This window comes from Calliopsis andreniformis, chromosome 6, assembly GCF_051401765.1.
Source record: "Calliopsis andreniformis isolate RMS-2024a chromosome 6, iyCalAndr_principal, whole genome shotgun sequence".
NCBI classification, from domain to species: domain Eukaryota; kingdom Metazoa; phylum Arthropoda; class Insecta; order Hymenoptera; family Andrenidae; genus Calliopsis; species Calliopsis andreniformis.
Genome location: NC_135067.1, coordinates 15,980,696 through 15,997,033, shown reverse-complemented (window position 1 = coordinate 15,997,033; position 16,338 = coordinate 15,980,696). Strand labels below are relative to the sequence as shown.

The window sequence follows — 16,338 nt, the reverse complement described above, 5'->3', positions numbered from 1 at the left end:
ATTTTCATGATAGTAGGATCAAAATTAAAATTAAATAGTGATAAATAGAGTGCAATCCTATTTAAAACGGCTTAAAGTTTTTTGTGAACTTATTGGTAGCATTGGCCGGCAGCAAAATGGCGACCTCATTTTACTGGGAAAGTAAAGTCAGAGAAAAGTTTAATGTTAATAACAAGCTACCGCGTGTGACATGTAAATAATAAACGAGATATCGTTTGTATAGTATTAAAAGAATCATTTGCACCTTCGTAATATAAAATACTTTGAATATTCGATGAGTTTTCGGTGATACGTTTCTGACAGCATGTCCGCAATGGCCGATGACTCTACTTCTCTGCCTAAAAGGCGTCAATTGGTAAACAAACCGAACATAACTTTACGCTTTTTTCATAAAACTTGACAATATTTATGATCTAAAGAATTTTTAATAAAAATTTTTCATTTGTTATAAATTACATTCTAGCGAGAGAGAACGAGAAAGTTGTATACAGATGACTGGACCATAGGCGATGAGGAAATCGAGGGTCGCAGAACTTTCCAACTTGATGAAAAGATTGAATGCGAAAGATATAATCTTACTAATTTCAGCGGTTTATTCCGTGAAATGAACGGTTCTGAGTTAAATTTGGCATTCCTGCAGAAACATGGTCTCAGCATACCATTGCTATTCAGGGATAAAACTGGACTGGGATTACGGGTTCCCAGTTCAAATTTTACTGTCAATGATGTGAGAACATGTGTTGGTACGTTTCCATTGTAATTTCATAGTAAAAGTTTTACAAGTGTAAAAAATGTCATTACATCTAATTTAACAATACATTACATGCAATTAACAGGTTCCAAACGAGTATTAGATGTTATGGATGTCAACACACAAAAAAATGAAGATATGACAATGAAAGAATGGCAAAAGTATTACGAAGATCCTAATAAAGAACGTTTATTAAATGTGATTTCTTTAGAATTTAGCCATACTAAACTAGAAAATTATGTACAATCACCTTCCTTGGTACGGCAGGTTGATTGGGTAGACGTTGTATGGCCAAGGCATCTAAAGGAACAACAAGTAGAATCTACCAACCTTTTGGAAGATATGATGTATCCAAAAGTACAAAAGTATTGTTTGATGTCTGTGAAGGGTTGTTATACAGACTTTCATGTGGACTTTGGTGGAACCAGTGTTTGGTATCATATTTTACGGGGTGGTAAAATATTTTGGCTCATTCCTCCTACTGAAAAAAATTTAGCACTCTATCAAGAATGGGTATTAAGTGGCAAACAGTCTGATGTATTCTTTGGAGATATGGTAGACAGGTGTGGTAGGATAAGTTTAACAGCTGGTATGACATTGTTTATCCCAACTGGATGGATTCATGCTGTTTATACACCTCAAGATTCATTAGTTTTTGGTGGAAATTTTTTACATAGTTTCGGTATTGAAAAACAATTGAAAGTTGCACAAGTCGAAGAACATACAAAAGTTCCACAAAAATTTAGATATCCATTTTTCACTGAAATGTTATGGTATGACTATAAAGTTACTCGAATAATTGTAGAGGAAGCTTTTTATGGTATATTATTCTTTTCTTATTTGTTACAGGTATGTTTTGGAAAGGTATGTACATGTTCTCTTAGGCAGAAGTCATTTGGATATTACTGAATCTCAACGTCAACATTTAGTGCCGCAGCACCATCAACACGTACACTTAACGCCGTTTGAATTGCATGGTTTAAAAGCAATAGTTATGTATTTACATTCGTTACCTTCCACTAAGAAGAATGTGCCTGAGCTAATCCGAGATCCTGTTGCCTTAATTCACGATGTCCGATGTCTAGTAGAGCAACACAGACACGATAGTCCGGAGGCGGCTGTAACAGGAAATCCTGTTTTACCTCCTCCACCTGCATTAACGATTGCAGAAAGGGTAATTAATATTTCAACATATACCGAAAAAGCTTACTGCTTCTTCAATTTTTACGTGTACTTTGTTGCATCACGTAACAGGAACGCTTGAGGGTTACTAAAAAAAGTTTTGCAAAGATTCAGAGGCATCATTCTCAAGAAAAATCTGAAAGAGCTTTCCCACGACGAAGACGTACTAGGTGTAAAAAGTGTGAAGCATGTACAAGAACTGATTGTGGAGAATGTATGTACTGTCAAGACATGGTGAAATTCGGTGGAAGTGGTCGTGCCAAACAAACGTGTTTAATGAGACAGTGTTTGAGGCCTATGCTCCCAGTTACAGCAGCTTGTAAAGTGTGTTCGTTAGATGGCTGGGGACAGCCTCCTGCGCCTTTAATGGGTACTTATTTTATAACAACATTATTTATTCACTCTTGAAACAATAAATAGAAATACTTTAATTCTTGATATTTGGTATAGGTAAACCCGTACCAGCCGCTGCATCAAGCTTAGTAGAATGTTCTATTTGCTTCGATATTGTTCATCCCGAATGTATAGGATTGGATCCTCAAACTATAACCGTTAGCGACGATTTACCGAACAGTTGGGAATGCCCTCAATGTTGCGAGAGCGGTCGAAATCTAGACTGCAGGCCACGTCAACCTAAGGCTCGTGTTCGAAAACTTTCTGTATCTAGCGCAGCCTCGTCAGCACCCACGACAGATTCTGAACGTGCTACCACGCCAAGTAAACGTTCAAGACCCGATCCCAGCGATGTAAGTCCCCAAATGGAATCTGAAACGGTCTAAGAATACGAATTATTCATGGTTTCTATACAAAAAATTCCAGGCATGGAATGACAGAGAACCGGCTGAGGGTGAACAGCGAACAGCTTTACGTACTCAATTAGCTGTACAGTTAACTGGTTCAAGTAGTAAGTCATTGAAGAGGCCCCATGTGGTAGTTAGGCCTGTTCCACTTCCGCCTGTTCAAAGACCAGGGCCCGATTTTAATGGACAATCTTTAGCGTATGACAAGACAGCATTACTTGCTATTTTTAGATTTTTAAATGCAAAGGACCTGGCGAATTGTGCCTTGGTTTGCCGTACATGGGCCAGATATAGTATAGATCCTAGTTTGTGGAGAAAATTGGACATGTCTCATTCACATCTAACAGCTTTACATTTGACTGGTATTATACGCCGCCAACCGGAAAATCTGTCCCTTGACTGGACAAATGTTACTAAGAGACAATTAGCCTGGCTATTAAGTAGGTTGCCGCAACTCAGAACGTTGTCTGTGCAAGGTTGTACGTGGGCTGGAGTCTGTGCGTTACGAAGTTGTACTTGTCCACCTCTTGTTACCTTAGACCTCAGTCATGTATCTGGACTGAATGACTCGAGCTTGAGGGAAGTCCTCAGTCCACCTACAGATTCGAGACCTGGTTTAATAGATAAGACATCGAGATTAAAACACCTTAAAAATTTGTCTTTGGCTGGATGTGATATCACTGATGTAGCTTTGAGGTACATAGCGCAGCACTTACCCTATCTCGAGACATTAGATCTCTCTTCATGCGGCAGGGTTACTGATGCTGGCGTAGCTCAATTAGCAACTCCGCCAGCCCAAGCAGTAACAAATCTAGCGTCATTAAATTTGGCGAATTGTAGACTACTCACGGAGACAACACTAGATCATTTAGCAAGATGTAAAGTGCTTAAACGTTTGGATCTCAGACACACGACTCAAGTTTCAACACAGTCTGTAATTAAGTTTGCTGCGAAAAGTATTCATAATTTGCATGTCACAGACGTGAAATTAGTCGAAGAAAAAAAGTTTAAAATGGACGTTAAAGGTGAAAAAGTAATGTAGTATGAAAAACTGAGCAACATCTGTCCGTTATGGAGATTTTCGGCAAGTGCAATTCGGTTACCGTGTTGAAAACATAAGAAACGATAAGACAATTAACATAATGCCGAACTTGATTAGCGATTATTTATTATCATGAAATCCATCTACATTGTATCGCATCTTCATAATGTAAGAAAGTGGACCTGACTAGCGTAGGATCTCTATTTCATAATTATTCAGTTTTATCGATATATCACTGTGCGATCTGGGCAAAAACTACTTGTACATGATTTGTAATGACCAAGGAATGTTTTACTTTTTGCTTTTATTACCAATAGATGCTGTCTTCCTTTATGCCTGGATAGCTCTGTGTATATTTCTGACATATTTTAAGGACTACAGAATATTAAATAAGTATCGTGGGTTCTAAAATGGATTATCAATCAGTTCATGGAAAAAAAGTACTAGTTAAATTTGGATTCTGTCGACACATAGCGATTTTTAGTCTTTGTAGTACCAACATTACAAACAGGCAGTGTTGAATTTCACTGATCGCGTAATAGAAGCCACTACTTGCTTAATATTCAGTATTCTGTTAGATCGAAGAGAGATATTGACATCGGTATAGAAATTATTGCTGTCATTGCGATAAAACGTGAGTGGGCAGTATTAAGATCTATACGAATGCGAAAACATGAATGCGGGTAAAAAGAATAGATATTATCGTCTGTAGTCTTACAGAGAACTCGACGAATTAGCATATCGATGCTATTGATCGTCGATATGTTAATAACGAAAAAGAAAGACAGAGGTATATTTATTTGTATGTGTGTTTGTGATAAATCTCAAACGCAGTGGTCACTAAACTGATTCGAAAGCCATGAAATTAAAATGGAGCCTGTTGACCGTGCAGAACTCATACTCTAATTAAAAATAAAAGAACCGCGCAATGAAACTTATTCGATTATACCATTTCATAATATTAGATAGGTAATTAATATTACGCTAAAAGAAACATGTACATTACATGAATATTTTAATTTCCGACCGGAATTGTGTTAATGTCAAATGTTTTTATGTAAACGAATGTACATAACTGTCCTTTTTTTTATATAAATTTTCTTTTCAGTTTTATTTTGTTGATATGCATACTATATGCGTAAACTTGTGAGTGGTGATGATAATAATGATAGAGAGCAATAAGAATTTCATTACCTACACTTTGAAACAACGGTTGTGTGTCTCATAAATTTGTTGTGCGATCAAAGTGTCTCGCATTGTTTGTCGATCGTCTCTGTGAAAACATGTCGTTTAGAAGACACAAATCATTCGCACTAAAGTTTAACATATTTTTTCAATTTAGCTCGCAGTGCAATGTTTTCAATTTAATGCTCGCCAACAGAATTGTTCTTCGCGAGTACATTTTTATAATTCAAGCATGTCTTAGAAACACTTAAGATACAAATAATGTTCTAAAAGTACGACACCATTGTATAGAATGTGTAACCCACAGAGAACAATAGCGATATTCTGATTTTCAAATATAATTTTGAATTTTAAATACATCACTATCATTTTCACCAATTCATCTTCATGCCTAATAAAAAATCTCATATTCTTTTTTATTGTCGTATATGTTTGGACACGATAATGGAATAAAAGCAACAAGAAAGAGGCATTTAATAACTATGTATGTAATTACTCGTAGAAAAAGATTTATATGTTTATAAACTATAAATGTACGAAATATTTATTTTGCGACGCCAATGCATTGAGTTGCAGCGCTAGGGATTTTGTCGCACGTTACGAATGCATTTCTTTTCAAACTTGCCACGGATAGTAGTGTTCTTTTTGTTAAAAAACAAGTCTTAATAAATATAGTTATTTATGTTGTTGCGTACTTTAAATAAGAGAAAGAACATCGTTGAAAAATAAAGTTTTTAAATTCTGGAAAAACCTGCTCATCGATTATATTTGAGTTACAAGCATGTGAGTGTTGTGTTTGATTTTTTGTTTGCGATAACCTATCAGTAAAGTTTGTCGTTGACTAACAATCGTCTTTATTAAAAAATATTTTACAACGTCATACCAAAAAAGCAATATTAATAGTCTCGTAAAAACGCTTATCGTATCTGCAAAATATGTCGAATATATTCATCTAATATAGAAAATTTATACGTCGATTTTGTCTTTTGTTTTGATCGATAGACACGTTTTAATGTTTCCCATTTGGCTCGTTGCGCATGTAGCATATTTACCATAGATACTAGAGAAAACAAATTATTGCGTTTATCAATCGATACGAAAGGAGAGTAGTAGTTTTATGCTCTGCAGATGAATTGACCAAAAAATCTGTCTGAGTGTAAGATTCCCTACTAAAAGCATTTAGGTGAGTGTGCGTGTATTATTCTGTGTGTTTGCCTTTTTAGACATTAAATTTTCTATATTTTCATATGTAATACTTATATGTGTACGTATACAATAGTCCATAATAATTCTTTACTGATCCTTACATTTAACTTAACCTAATTCTGCTAGTACAGAGTCAAGATCTTCTTGTAGTGAAAGACTTTCTTCTCGTTGCTTAGCTAAATCATCTTTCAGTCTATCGACCTGTGCTTTAAGTAAGTAGTTACCCTTTTTTAGTGCTGCTAAACGTCCTTCATGTTTTTTGACATGTTTCTGAAAACGGAAAAACATATGATATTCAAATATAGAATTTAAGAAATAATTTTTAGAAGCACTTACCTGTAAGGAATTTCTTTGTCCTTCCAATGAATCGTCTTCATCTTCTGTCTCAGATTCTTCTTCTTCTGATTCTTCAGATTCAGATTCCTCCTCAGACTCTGTTTCTTCTTCCTCTTCCTCTTCCTCTTCATCTTTCTCATCATCAGTTTCAGACATTAATTTTGCCATTTTGTCAACTTCTTTCTGAAGATGCTTGAATTTCTTTTTCTCTTCTTTTAGCAATTTTTGTTGCTGTTTAATTTGATCTTTCAGTGCATGCCGCTCTTTTTTGGCATTAACTGCTTTGTCCCTATTTAGTTAACATAGTAATATTTTTTATTTTAATTTCTCTATAGTTTGCAAATATTAGTGCACTTATTATAGTAACTTACTTGAAATTCTTAATCTTTGAATTTAGAAGTTTAACTTCTCTCTGCAATCTTTTTTCTGCTGCAGCCTCCGAATTATCTTCCTCTTCTTCCTCTGAACTTTCTTCTTCTTCTTCCTCACTTTCGCTTGGTGATCTTTTGTCTATGCTTTTTTGTGAAGCAATTTTTGCTACATCTTTTGCACTTGGACAACCAGCCAGTGCCATTCCTGAAACAGTGTACCAAGCCGCCTCGTCGCTATCATATGCTAGCTCTATAACTGGTTCAGTCTCAAGCTCTTGCTCTGATCCCAAAAGCGCAGAATAAAGAAGCAAAATTAATATAAGCATAAGCATCTTATCAATATTAACAAAAAATTAAAAACATATTTAACAATATATCCAAAATTCTTATGTATTAGTTAAATGCAGTGTTAGTAGTTCTCTAGTAATTAGCAGCTGCAATTAGCCATTTTAATGCATTTGCAATAGGTAAATGAATTAGTGTGTAAATGGATTATAAGTAGTAAATACTTAAATTATTCGTACCGGCTTTCATGCGCCTCTCCAAAGCGGCATACATTCTTCTCATTTCTTCCAATTCATTCTTCAGTTTGTCCTTTTCTTCTGCAGCAGCCATGTACTCTTTCTGATACTTCTCTGCATCTTTTCTAGCTTGTTGAGCTTCTTTCTTCAAACACTCGGTAAGCTTCTCCTCGTGTTTTTTGTGTTCTTGCACAGTTTTCTGAGATTTTTCCCGTTCGACTTCTGCTTCAAGGTTTAAGATCCTCGCCTGCAAACAATATATTACAAGATCAATAAATCGTCCCTTTTTAATCCGCTTCAAAAGAACTCGAGACAATTTTTTACTTGTAGCCTCTTGTTCTCTCTTTCCAAAGCTTCTTTATTTCTAAGCTCCAAAGCTAGCATTTGCTTGGTACTTTGTAAATCGTCTCTCACTGCATCAATATCATCCATATCATCTGAGACAGAATCATCCGTGGGTTCATCAGCCTTTTGCATTTGCTCCTCTATCGTCAATTGCCTCCGGAACTTCCTCAAACCCTCCAACATCGGTCTCGAACGGTCATTGCATTGCACTCTTTTTAACTTCACACCCTCCTGAATCTGCTTCAGCAATTGGTTATGCATGTTCGATTTTTCGGATTCGAACACAAAGTGTGCCTTCCCTAATCAGAAACATCTAATCAGTACGACCAACAAATACAAGAAACACATTCAATACAGTACATTCATTCGAAGGACGATTCTTGGGGTGGTCTCCACAACTCGCCCCCGATCTCACAAAGACTTCAACATTGCCTGCACATCTTTTCACAGTAGAGCATTTTGTGGAAAAGGGGAATAGGAAAAGAAGGGTACGTCGATAAAACCCACTAAACACGTAGACAGCAGTTAATTCAACTAAAATAATATTATTCAGCAACAAAGAAAGGGCCCCCCTTGCAGAATAACGGGGTGGTCAGAACAATGTAGGACTACGTGTACTATAAACAGCTTGTATCACAGTCCAGGAACAAAAGCTGATTGAATCGTGGAAGACTCATTAACAATTTAATTAATTACACTCGTCAGTGTGTGCACGCCTCCCTTTAGACTGACATATGCTACGGGGTGAATTAGGGGTTGCGGAAGGAGAGAATAACAACACAACAAAGGTTCTAGTAGCGACTAATCGACCGACACATGGAACCAGTCCTTCTTAGGAGTATCGCCCGGGGGATATTTGAGTAGGATCAAAGTTCGATCGACGATCACCTGCTGGGTCGTCCGTAACCTTGTTCACCCTCTCGATCAGGGGTGCACTCCTGTCGTTGCACTTGACGTGCCTCAAGGTCTTTCCGCTCTCGACTTCTTTCATCATGCTCGCCCAGTCGGGACGTTTCCGTGGCCTCGACTTCAGCATCTCCAGCTTCTGTTGCTGTTCCGTGCTAAGGGGTGGAAGGTCCTTCAGGATCGTTCTTGCTGGAGGCGGTGGTGGCGGTCTCGGTGGCGGCGGTGGCGGGATCGCTGCCCTCGACGAACTCTTTGACAGTGTCGGTGCGCCTATTTACACGGGAATTTTATTTTTACCGTGGCTAAATGTGTCGTGAATGTTTGTCTCGCGTGTTCGATAAGAACGTTTCGAAAATGAGGGTAAGCAAGACAGTTCGATGTTCTTGGGTATGTGGACTTAGGACATTGTCTTTCATAAAGAAATTGAATATAATATTAACTTGTTCCATAAAATTTTTCTTCTTCATAACTTTTTTATATATTCTATAGCTCTAATAGAGAATACAGCTACATTTTGCAAGTAAAAAAATCATATGACAATAAATAAATTTATGGAACAACTTAAGAATTTCCATACATTTATTAACTTCCTGATGTTCTTGTTACTGTAGTCTAATTTTACGTTTTAAGGCGCAAAGGAAGTATAGGAGCAAGATTGGATTGAGTGAAAGACAGAATCGTTTTTCGAGGAGAGGTTCATGCTGTTACCTGTGGTTGTGGTGCTCTCACTCTTGGAGAGAGGTATAGTGTCACCTCGAGATCGAGACCTCTCGATTCGAATCTGTCGTTCGAGCTGTGGCCTCGAATTTGGCTCTTTGGCTTGTCGTCCATTCTCGCGGGGCTTCGTCGGTGCCGGTTGACTGGTCGTATTCTTCTCGCTTTTCGGCTGTGACGGTATTATTGTGATTTTGCTCTGTTTGCGAGGCTGCGCCTCCTGTGGTGCTGGCTTCGTTTCCGGTTTCGGTACACTCTGTAAATCGGGAGTTGTTGGGATTAGAAAATCACTAATTTTTTAATAATTTTTATTGTGCACCTCTCACTGCATTTTTTTCTTGTTTTCACGGATTTTAATGATCGCCTCGATTCTACATACACTCTTCTATGTAAGGTTAGAGTATCTACAACTTCTATTCCTGTGTATCGATTAAGTCCTCGGACTCAATCATTTCATTGTTCACAATTGATTATCTTAGATAGCCTATCTTAGATTCTCTCTCAAGGTTCGTTGATTTTGATACAGGAGAAAGAGAATAAAAGAATTTTATCCCCGACGTATCGTGAAAGGTAGTTGCGAATAAAAAGTAGAAAAAACGAGAGTGAACCCCCACCTACTCTTCACCTATCCTAAAGAAAGAAAGCCTCGAGAATTCTCTTGGCAAGTATCGAAGTCCGTTCGGTGATCTTTAAATAATCTGAATCGTACTTCCTTCTCGATCATTTTCAAGCTAGAAGCTTCGATCATCGTTCCAATTACACCGTTTTTTTCTTTTTCTTCAATGAAAAACGTTTCCTTTTTACCATTGTCGCTAAATCCTCGCATAAATGGAGTTTCAATATGGTTCATATGCATGTTGTAGATAGTAGTCAATGGGACGCAGAAATAGAGAAATTTTTCGTTGTGAAATTCGCAAATCTGATTCAAGCTATCGGCGCATTCGCACGAAAGCGTGGTATAAACTCGTTAAGAAACTGGCGGAAGACGTAGCTGGCAAGACATTTGAAATAGAAACGCGTGTTCTTTAAATAATCGTGACCCAGAGGCTTATATGCGAGGACCCGTAAGACTAGTCTTCTGTCTGATCTCTCTCATATCAAGAAAGGGGAATTAATCTGATTTTCTCATTGAGATTGCCAGTGTTTAGGTATTTTTTCGTATACTATTCAGGTTGATGACTTTATTCTTGGCACCTGATTTACCTCCGTTTCATGAATCATCTTGATACTATTGTATGGATATAAAATATACATTACGAAGAATATAGAAAATAATTTCTCATGATGTATCCTCAGATATTTTTGGAGTTTTCCTGAATTTCGCATTTGTTGAACACCATTCAACCATAGAGTATCGAAGTAAACTACGAATCTATGAAGCATGTAATCGTAAATCTCGATCAGACTCGTCGATGATCTAACTAACGACGACAGCTGTAAACAATATCATGATGTGGCCACGTGTCGTCAAAATATCACGTTTTTAGCGTTTCCCTCTGATCGGAAATTCCGCTCGACTTCGTCGATTTCGCGTGGCTCGATGCCAAAATATCGAAAGTATGCGTTTTTGGGATCGGTATGCGACAGAAAAGAATACAAATAAACAAAACTACGATGATCGAAATATTTTCGACCGAGTGATTTAAGAAAAAAGAAAGGGGAAAAAAATAAAATAAATCTATGTTGCGAAGAATGAATGGTGTCATAAATCAGGGCTCAACATTCTCCCTCGAAGAACGGCGTAATATTTTCAACAATAATTGCTCGGGCAAAAAGAGTCTCGAATGCAACGCCCTTGTAAATTTCGGCTTGTCGAAATGTTTGCAACGCAAACTTGTTACTTGACACCCACGCGGGTTATTAATAGCAGGGTCCGGTGACTTTGAAACCTAATATCTGAATGGAAAAAGACTGCAGAAGGCGGCCGTCATTCGTTCGTTCGAATTTCTAGTAGAACAAGCGTGTGTAGACTCAGACCTCGTGACACTGGCTACAAGAAACAATATAGAATAAAATATACAACTCATTAACGATTGACGTGTCAACTGACTCATTCCTAAACTAATAACATCTCTCGAATATTTCAAATTATTCATATTCTATATTATATGCAACCTAATAGGTACTGTATTTTCTCAGATAGTGTTAGATTTTTTTATTCTATGCAGAGGAATGCTCCCATGATGTCTTCCTCGGTTAACAAGTCAAACAAACCTCGCATACTTGATCTAAAATAACTTCACCTGGAGAATTTCATTTTCTCCGCGAAAAGCTTGTCAACAGAACAAATCTGCCAATGCAATTTCAGCAAAAATATAATAAAAAGATTGTGACAGCTTCTAAAAAAATCATAACTCTAGTGAAAGAGAACTCACTTTGAGGGTAACTTGAGTAAACGCCGGAGGGTCGTCTGATTTAGTTTTGGAGTCCCTCCTGGAGTTAAGGGTCCAGGGTGCAGTAGGCATGGGCAGAGGGTTCGGACCATCCTTGACCCAGGGTGGCCTGAAGGTGGTCCTCTGCGGTGGTTGACCACCGGCGCCGGGCATTCTTCTCTGCTCTGTCACAGAGTTCCTTCTTCCTGCTCGGTTTTCGTGTCTCGATCCTCCACCTGTCGCTTACACTCGTGGCTTCAGCTCTCGAGGACCACGAGAGCCTCTCAGAGACTAGGATCCTCCCTAGGACGTGTACGACGCGCCACTGACGGACTCCTGGACGACGAAACAAAGAAGTGGGGACTCGATTTTACGTTGGGCAGCCGCGACCCACTTTTCTCGGCCGTTTCACACGGGAAATCTTCCGTATGGTCCTCGGGGGGTTCACTGATCGCGATGGACGCAGGGTAATGGTATCGCGTGCGGGCCGAGTTGCTCGTTGCTCGGTTCGCGAACGGATCGATGGCGAGCAGGGGATTTCGGAGAGCGAAGTGGTTGAGAATTTTTGGGAGTCTGGGAAAGATTGAGACCTGGACCACACATCAGGGCCACGACTGCACCTCCCCAACCGCGCGATATTTTCGTCGGCGTGACGTCACAGAGAGACGCAAGCTCGAAATAGAAGACGGTCCTCTTCTTCTAGGATGCTTTCGGTGACTCTCTCGCTTGAAACGTCTCTCCGCTTGATCCTACCACCTATGCCCACGTCTGTTTACGATGCACCCATGATGACCAACACGAAGGTCGATTGATCTTCGGGGTCGTCAACTGGGAGATCGGTTCTCTAAACCCCTTCGACAGTTCGTGGACTGTCTTCCCATAAAATGTCGCATAAAAGTGTTGCAATTTGATGAAACTTAGAAAATAGGATGTAGTTACTGTTACACTGTCGCTTTTAACATGTCTAAGGCTCATTTCATCCCATTAGATTCCAAATGCTTTCAAGAGATCATCAGTGAGGCTTGTCCTGTTAAAGGGTGGGCCGATCTCGGGAGAGGCAGTACCAGCTAGCCGCTCAGAAACACAACGAGGAGTTCCTGAAGCACGACTATTACCAGCAAACAGCGAGATACTTCGAACGAGAGTGCAGAATCGCCAAACATTATGATTCGTGGAACTACAAGAATGTAGATCCAAAAGGGGAGCTCGAAAAAGCTAAGAAAGCAGAGAGACTTCTAACCAGAAGGAACAAGCTACGAAAGCTACTAAAAGAGGAGGAGGAAGCTTACAACAGAGAACTAGAGGAACGAAACAAACCGAGATCTCGGCCCGAAGAATCCTCATTGGAACTCCTGAAGCAAAAATTGAAAGAGAAAAGAGCAGAACAGAGTCTGTACTTGCCCAAAACTTGCCGAAGATATCAGTTCTACTTCGTCACTCCTAAAGACCCAAGGGACCCACGTTGGAGCACCCTGAAAGACACGAATCTCCAGAACTTTCGTGCCTGTAGAGACTCCACCAATTTCGTTCACCAGACCGGACGAAATTCCTGTCGCGCGAGTAATAGCATGAGCGAGATCGATCGCAAGAGTGCGAAGGAGCAGGAGAATCTAGAAACGCAACAAGAAGTTCTGCGTCGTCCCTCGTCTCAGTGTCTCAGCGACCTCGGAAGGCCTAATCCGAAGTTTTCAGCCCGTTACGCGCGCAGAAGTTTGGAGAACACAAACGTGAGGAGCGACGATCCCGTGGAATACGTGCCAAGCAGAATGTCGAGCAGATCCTCCCTCGATTCGGCAGCTGGAAGGTACAGCTCGTCAAACAACGAGAATATCGTTTATGGAGACAATAAGGAGAACAAGAAGGAAGACGCGAGATTGAGCAGTCATCGGGAGGACAGCGTAATCGGAAGTCGGCCGTCTAGCGCAAAGGATGAGCGTTTAGTCGGTTCGATCGAGTTCCCTCGTCTTGGAGACAGTCCCTATCAAATAAACGGAGAGAACGGTGGCACAGAGAACTCGCCAGTGCAATGTTCGGCTGAAGGCGACGAGACTCGACGAACGGAAGCGCCGATAGATGGTTCGAGCCGCGGTGGAAGAGATCAGATGGACAAATATAGCGACAAAGAGGATCAAGGCAAGGAGGACGTAAAAACGAAGGACAACAGACAGTTCGAGGTTGAGAAGAGCATGCCCTGGCTACGGATGAATCCCAATGACAAGAATCTCTCCAAACAGATGTTCATGTACTTGACGCACAAGGAGCTTAAGTGCAAGATCGAGGACCTATCGAGGAGGGAGTCGCACGCGTGCAATAAGCAATACTGGGATGAAGCGCTGCGACTGAGGGACATGAGGAACAGATTGGAGCTGATTCGCGAAAAGGAATTGTATGATATGAAGAATCTCGACCTCGATGAAGAGGTGAGGAAGTTGGGATTGCTCAGCATCGGTAAGAGAGAAACGGAACTCGCTGAGCGGGAGAACATCTGCATGGATTCGACGATGTACAGGTGAGATTGAATACTGAAGGAATACTTGTAGCTTACCAATATGGAAAAACTAAGTAAATAGAGTTAGGATCTATTTCCTGATTAGAAGTGTCTGTGTCACTTTGGATCGTGTTGACAATCGAGAGCTACTGAACGGGAATACTTTTAACCTTGATATAATCGTGACGTATAGCCAAATCGAACAGTCAGATATTGATCACCGTGTTGCCAATTCGTCTTAATATTCATTCGACGATCAGATTCGTTGCAATCTCGGCACATGACCGTGAGCGATGTGTAAGGGTCTAGGACGACAAATGCGCCTCTTGCTTCTCGAATTAGTCGAACTCCGCTCGATGTTGCAATCAAAAACTGTGAGTCATTCACGTCTCACGGCGCACGCTACTCTCCACACGCATCAGGCATTTCGTAAATGCGTGCCAAGACGTTCGTCATCCTATACGTCCTACATTCGTTCGATAGATCGCAAATAGCTGATCCACGATTGGATCCACCCTCCACTACTAGAAATTCAGCTTTAATAGATCTTTTTGGATCTTGTGACGCGTTTCGTTTTGCTTCTTTCAGCGAGGACGCGAAAGCTCTGTGGAAGAAATGGGTAGTAGAGGACGAGAGGTCTGCGATCAAGGACGCTAGGCTGCAAAGGGAGAAGTTGATGAACAGTTTGGAGAAGGAATGGCAGAATCTCGCGATTCGCGATAAAGAGAGGATATCGCGAACGTATCAGAGTGTGATGACCGACTCGGCTCTGCAGGAGGAGCACAAATTATCCGCGGCTATAAACATGTCCAAGATGAAAAGTTCCTTCAAATAAGCCATCGACTGAATTTTGACAAATTTATTAGGCCTGATTATCCCGGTGCCAAGCTTAATAGCAATTTGTGTTCTAACGTTTGTACTTCACTGTTTTTCATCCATGATTAAATGTATATCAATAATACGCACCTCAAGCAAATTTATCCAAGTAGGCATTATAGCCGTGAGAAAGAATATAGAGAAAGAGAGCATGTTAAATATGTAGTGATTGTTAGACATTCGTAAAAGACTGAATATGTTCCAATCAAATCGGTAATCTGTCTTGAACTATTAATAAATGTGATACCGAAGCCGTACCATATTGACCGCGTAACGACTGATTGTTTGTATTTGATATTTCAAATATACGATTGAATTATTGAATACCCATGCAAGCATGTTGTGCTCGTGAGAATTAATGACTTTATCCGTACTTCATCGTTTTCGTTTTCGTTATTCTAGTCGTTTTTATATTACATACTGCAAAATCACGATATTGTTGTTACCTATTAACATTTTCATTCACTTGTCTGCGAGACTTATTTAAATATATCAGGTATATTTTGTATTCAGATTTTCCTAATGTACGTTTATTATTGAACTGAGAATAAAGTATCCACGTTAAATACGCAATTTGAAAGCAATTTCTGTAATTCTAAGTTATTTAAGAATCACTTTGTCATTATTATTAAATTTACACGTTCAAATTTACCGCCCAAAGTATTCCTATATCGATAAAGCACTCGTGCTTTCTGTACAGGCCGCGAGATGGCGCAACGAGGCCGACAGCAGTTCCGCGGAAAATGGCGCGTAGAAACCGCGTTCATAGTGCAAAGCCGAGTATATTTGTGACATTTTCTTGCCATAAAAACGTAAAAAAGTGTAAATCCTGACAGTGATAGTTGAAGACTGGGGTAAAAGCAACTACTAGAAAGAAAGGCTACTCCTGACAAGCTGTGATAAATTCAACGGATTCTTCCAATGGTAAGCTTAAACTATCTCACTCCTTCCACTTTATCATTCCAAAAGATAAGCAATTTTCCTAATCTATGATGCAATTAAGCCTGAATTACAAGTAGCTCTGATATTATTACCACTCCCATTAAAGAAAAAGAAAAATTTAAGTACATATCATGATCTTGAATATTCTAACCGAAATTCTCAAATTCCTCAACTATACCTATAGACTCCTGATGACGTCACTTGGCGCCATTGTTAAACTTTCAAATCCTAACCCCAGAAGTTTAAAAATTAAGTTACTTCCATAGTAAAAAATTTCTATAGCACAAAGAGCCGCAAAATT

The 16,338-nt window shown here is 39.5% G+C and overlaps 3 protein-coding genes across 4 annotated transcripts; 2 read left to right on the top strand and 1 right to left on the bottom strand.

Annotated features, from left to right (window-relative positions):
- Positions 1–87: 87 nt before the first annotated feature.
- LOC143181089 (jmjC domain-containing histone demethylation protein 1) lies at positions 88–4,713 on the top strand. The gene is made up of 7 exons (XM_076381301.1): positions 88–355; positions 464–743; positions 837–1,524; positions 1,601–1,925; positions 2,006–2,303; positions 2,384–2,679; positions 2,753–4,713. The coding sequence occupies exons 1-7, from the start codon at positions 305–307 to the stop codon at positions 3,773–3,775; spliced, it is 2,961 nt and encodes a 986-aa protein (XP_076237416.1). The 5' UTR covers positions 88–304; the 3' UTR covers positions 3,776–4,713.
- A 995-nt stretch (positions 4,714–5,708) lies between these two features.
- On the bottom strand, positions 5,709–11,905 carry LOC143181090 (uncharacterized). 2 transcript variants are annotated; one of them, XM_076381302.1, is made up of 8 exons: positions 11,735–11,905; positions 9,354–9,615; positions 8,628–8,915; positions 7,719–8,038; positions 7,398–7,641; positions 6,874–7,153; positions 6,503–6,791; positions 5,709–6,436 (listed from the first exon to the last, which is right to left on the bottom strand). In XM_076381302.1, the coding sequence occupies exons 1-8, from the start codon at positions 11,903–11,905 to the stop codon at positions 6,275–6,277; spliced, it is 2,016 nt and encodes a 671-aa protein (XP_076237417.1). In that variant the 3' UTR covers positions 5,709–6,274. The 2 variants fall into 2 exon arrangements, with proteins under 2 accessions (XP_076237417.1, XP_076237418.1); XM_076381303.1 differs by having other exon boundaries at positions 6,874–7,078.
- Positions 11,906–12,615: 710 nt separating this feature from the next.
- LOC143180103 (uncharacterized) lies at positions 12,616–15,668 on the top strand. Its single transcript, XM_076379636.1, has 3 exons — positions 12,616–12,620; positions 12,768–14,240; positions 14,808–15,668. The coding sequence occupies exons 1-3, from the start codon at positions 12,616–12,618 to the stop codon at positions 15,052–15,054; spliced, it is 1,725 nt and encodes a 574-aa protein (XP_076235751.1). The 3' UTR covers positions 15,055–15,668.
- The last annotated feature ends 670 nt before the right edge of the window (positions 15,669–16,338 follow it).

Coding starts and splice junctions, on each gene's coding strand:
- LOC143181089 (XM_076381301.1), top strand. CDS start 305: ATGTCCGCAATGGCCGATGACTCTACTTCTCTGCCTAAAAGGCGTCAA. Junction 744..836: donor TGATGTGAGAACATGTGTTG/GTACGTTTCCAT, acceptor TGCAATTAACAG/GTTCCAAACGAGTATTAGAT. Junction 2,680..2,752: donor CAAGACCCGATCCCAGCGAT/GTAAGTCCCCAA, acceptor AAAAAATTCCAG/GCATGGAATGACAGAGAACC.
- LOC143181090 (XM_076381302.1), bottom strand. CDS start 11,905: ATGCCCGGCGCCGGTGGTCAACCACCGCAGAGGACCACCTTCAGGCCA. Junction 7,642..7,718: donor GAGAGAACAAGAGGCTACAA/GTAAAAAATTGT, acceptor TATTGTTTGCAG/GCGAGGATCTTAAACCTTGA. Junction 7,154..7,397: donor GGAGAGGCGCATGAAAGCCG/GTACGAATAATT, acceptor TTTTGGGATCAG/AGCAAGAGCTTGAGACTGAA.
- LOC143180103 (XM_076379636.1), top strand. Junction 14,241..14,807: donor ATGGATTCGACGATGTACAG/GTGAGATTGAAT, acceptor TGCTTCTTTCAG/CGAGGACGCGAAAGCTCTGT.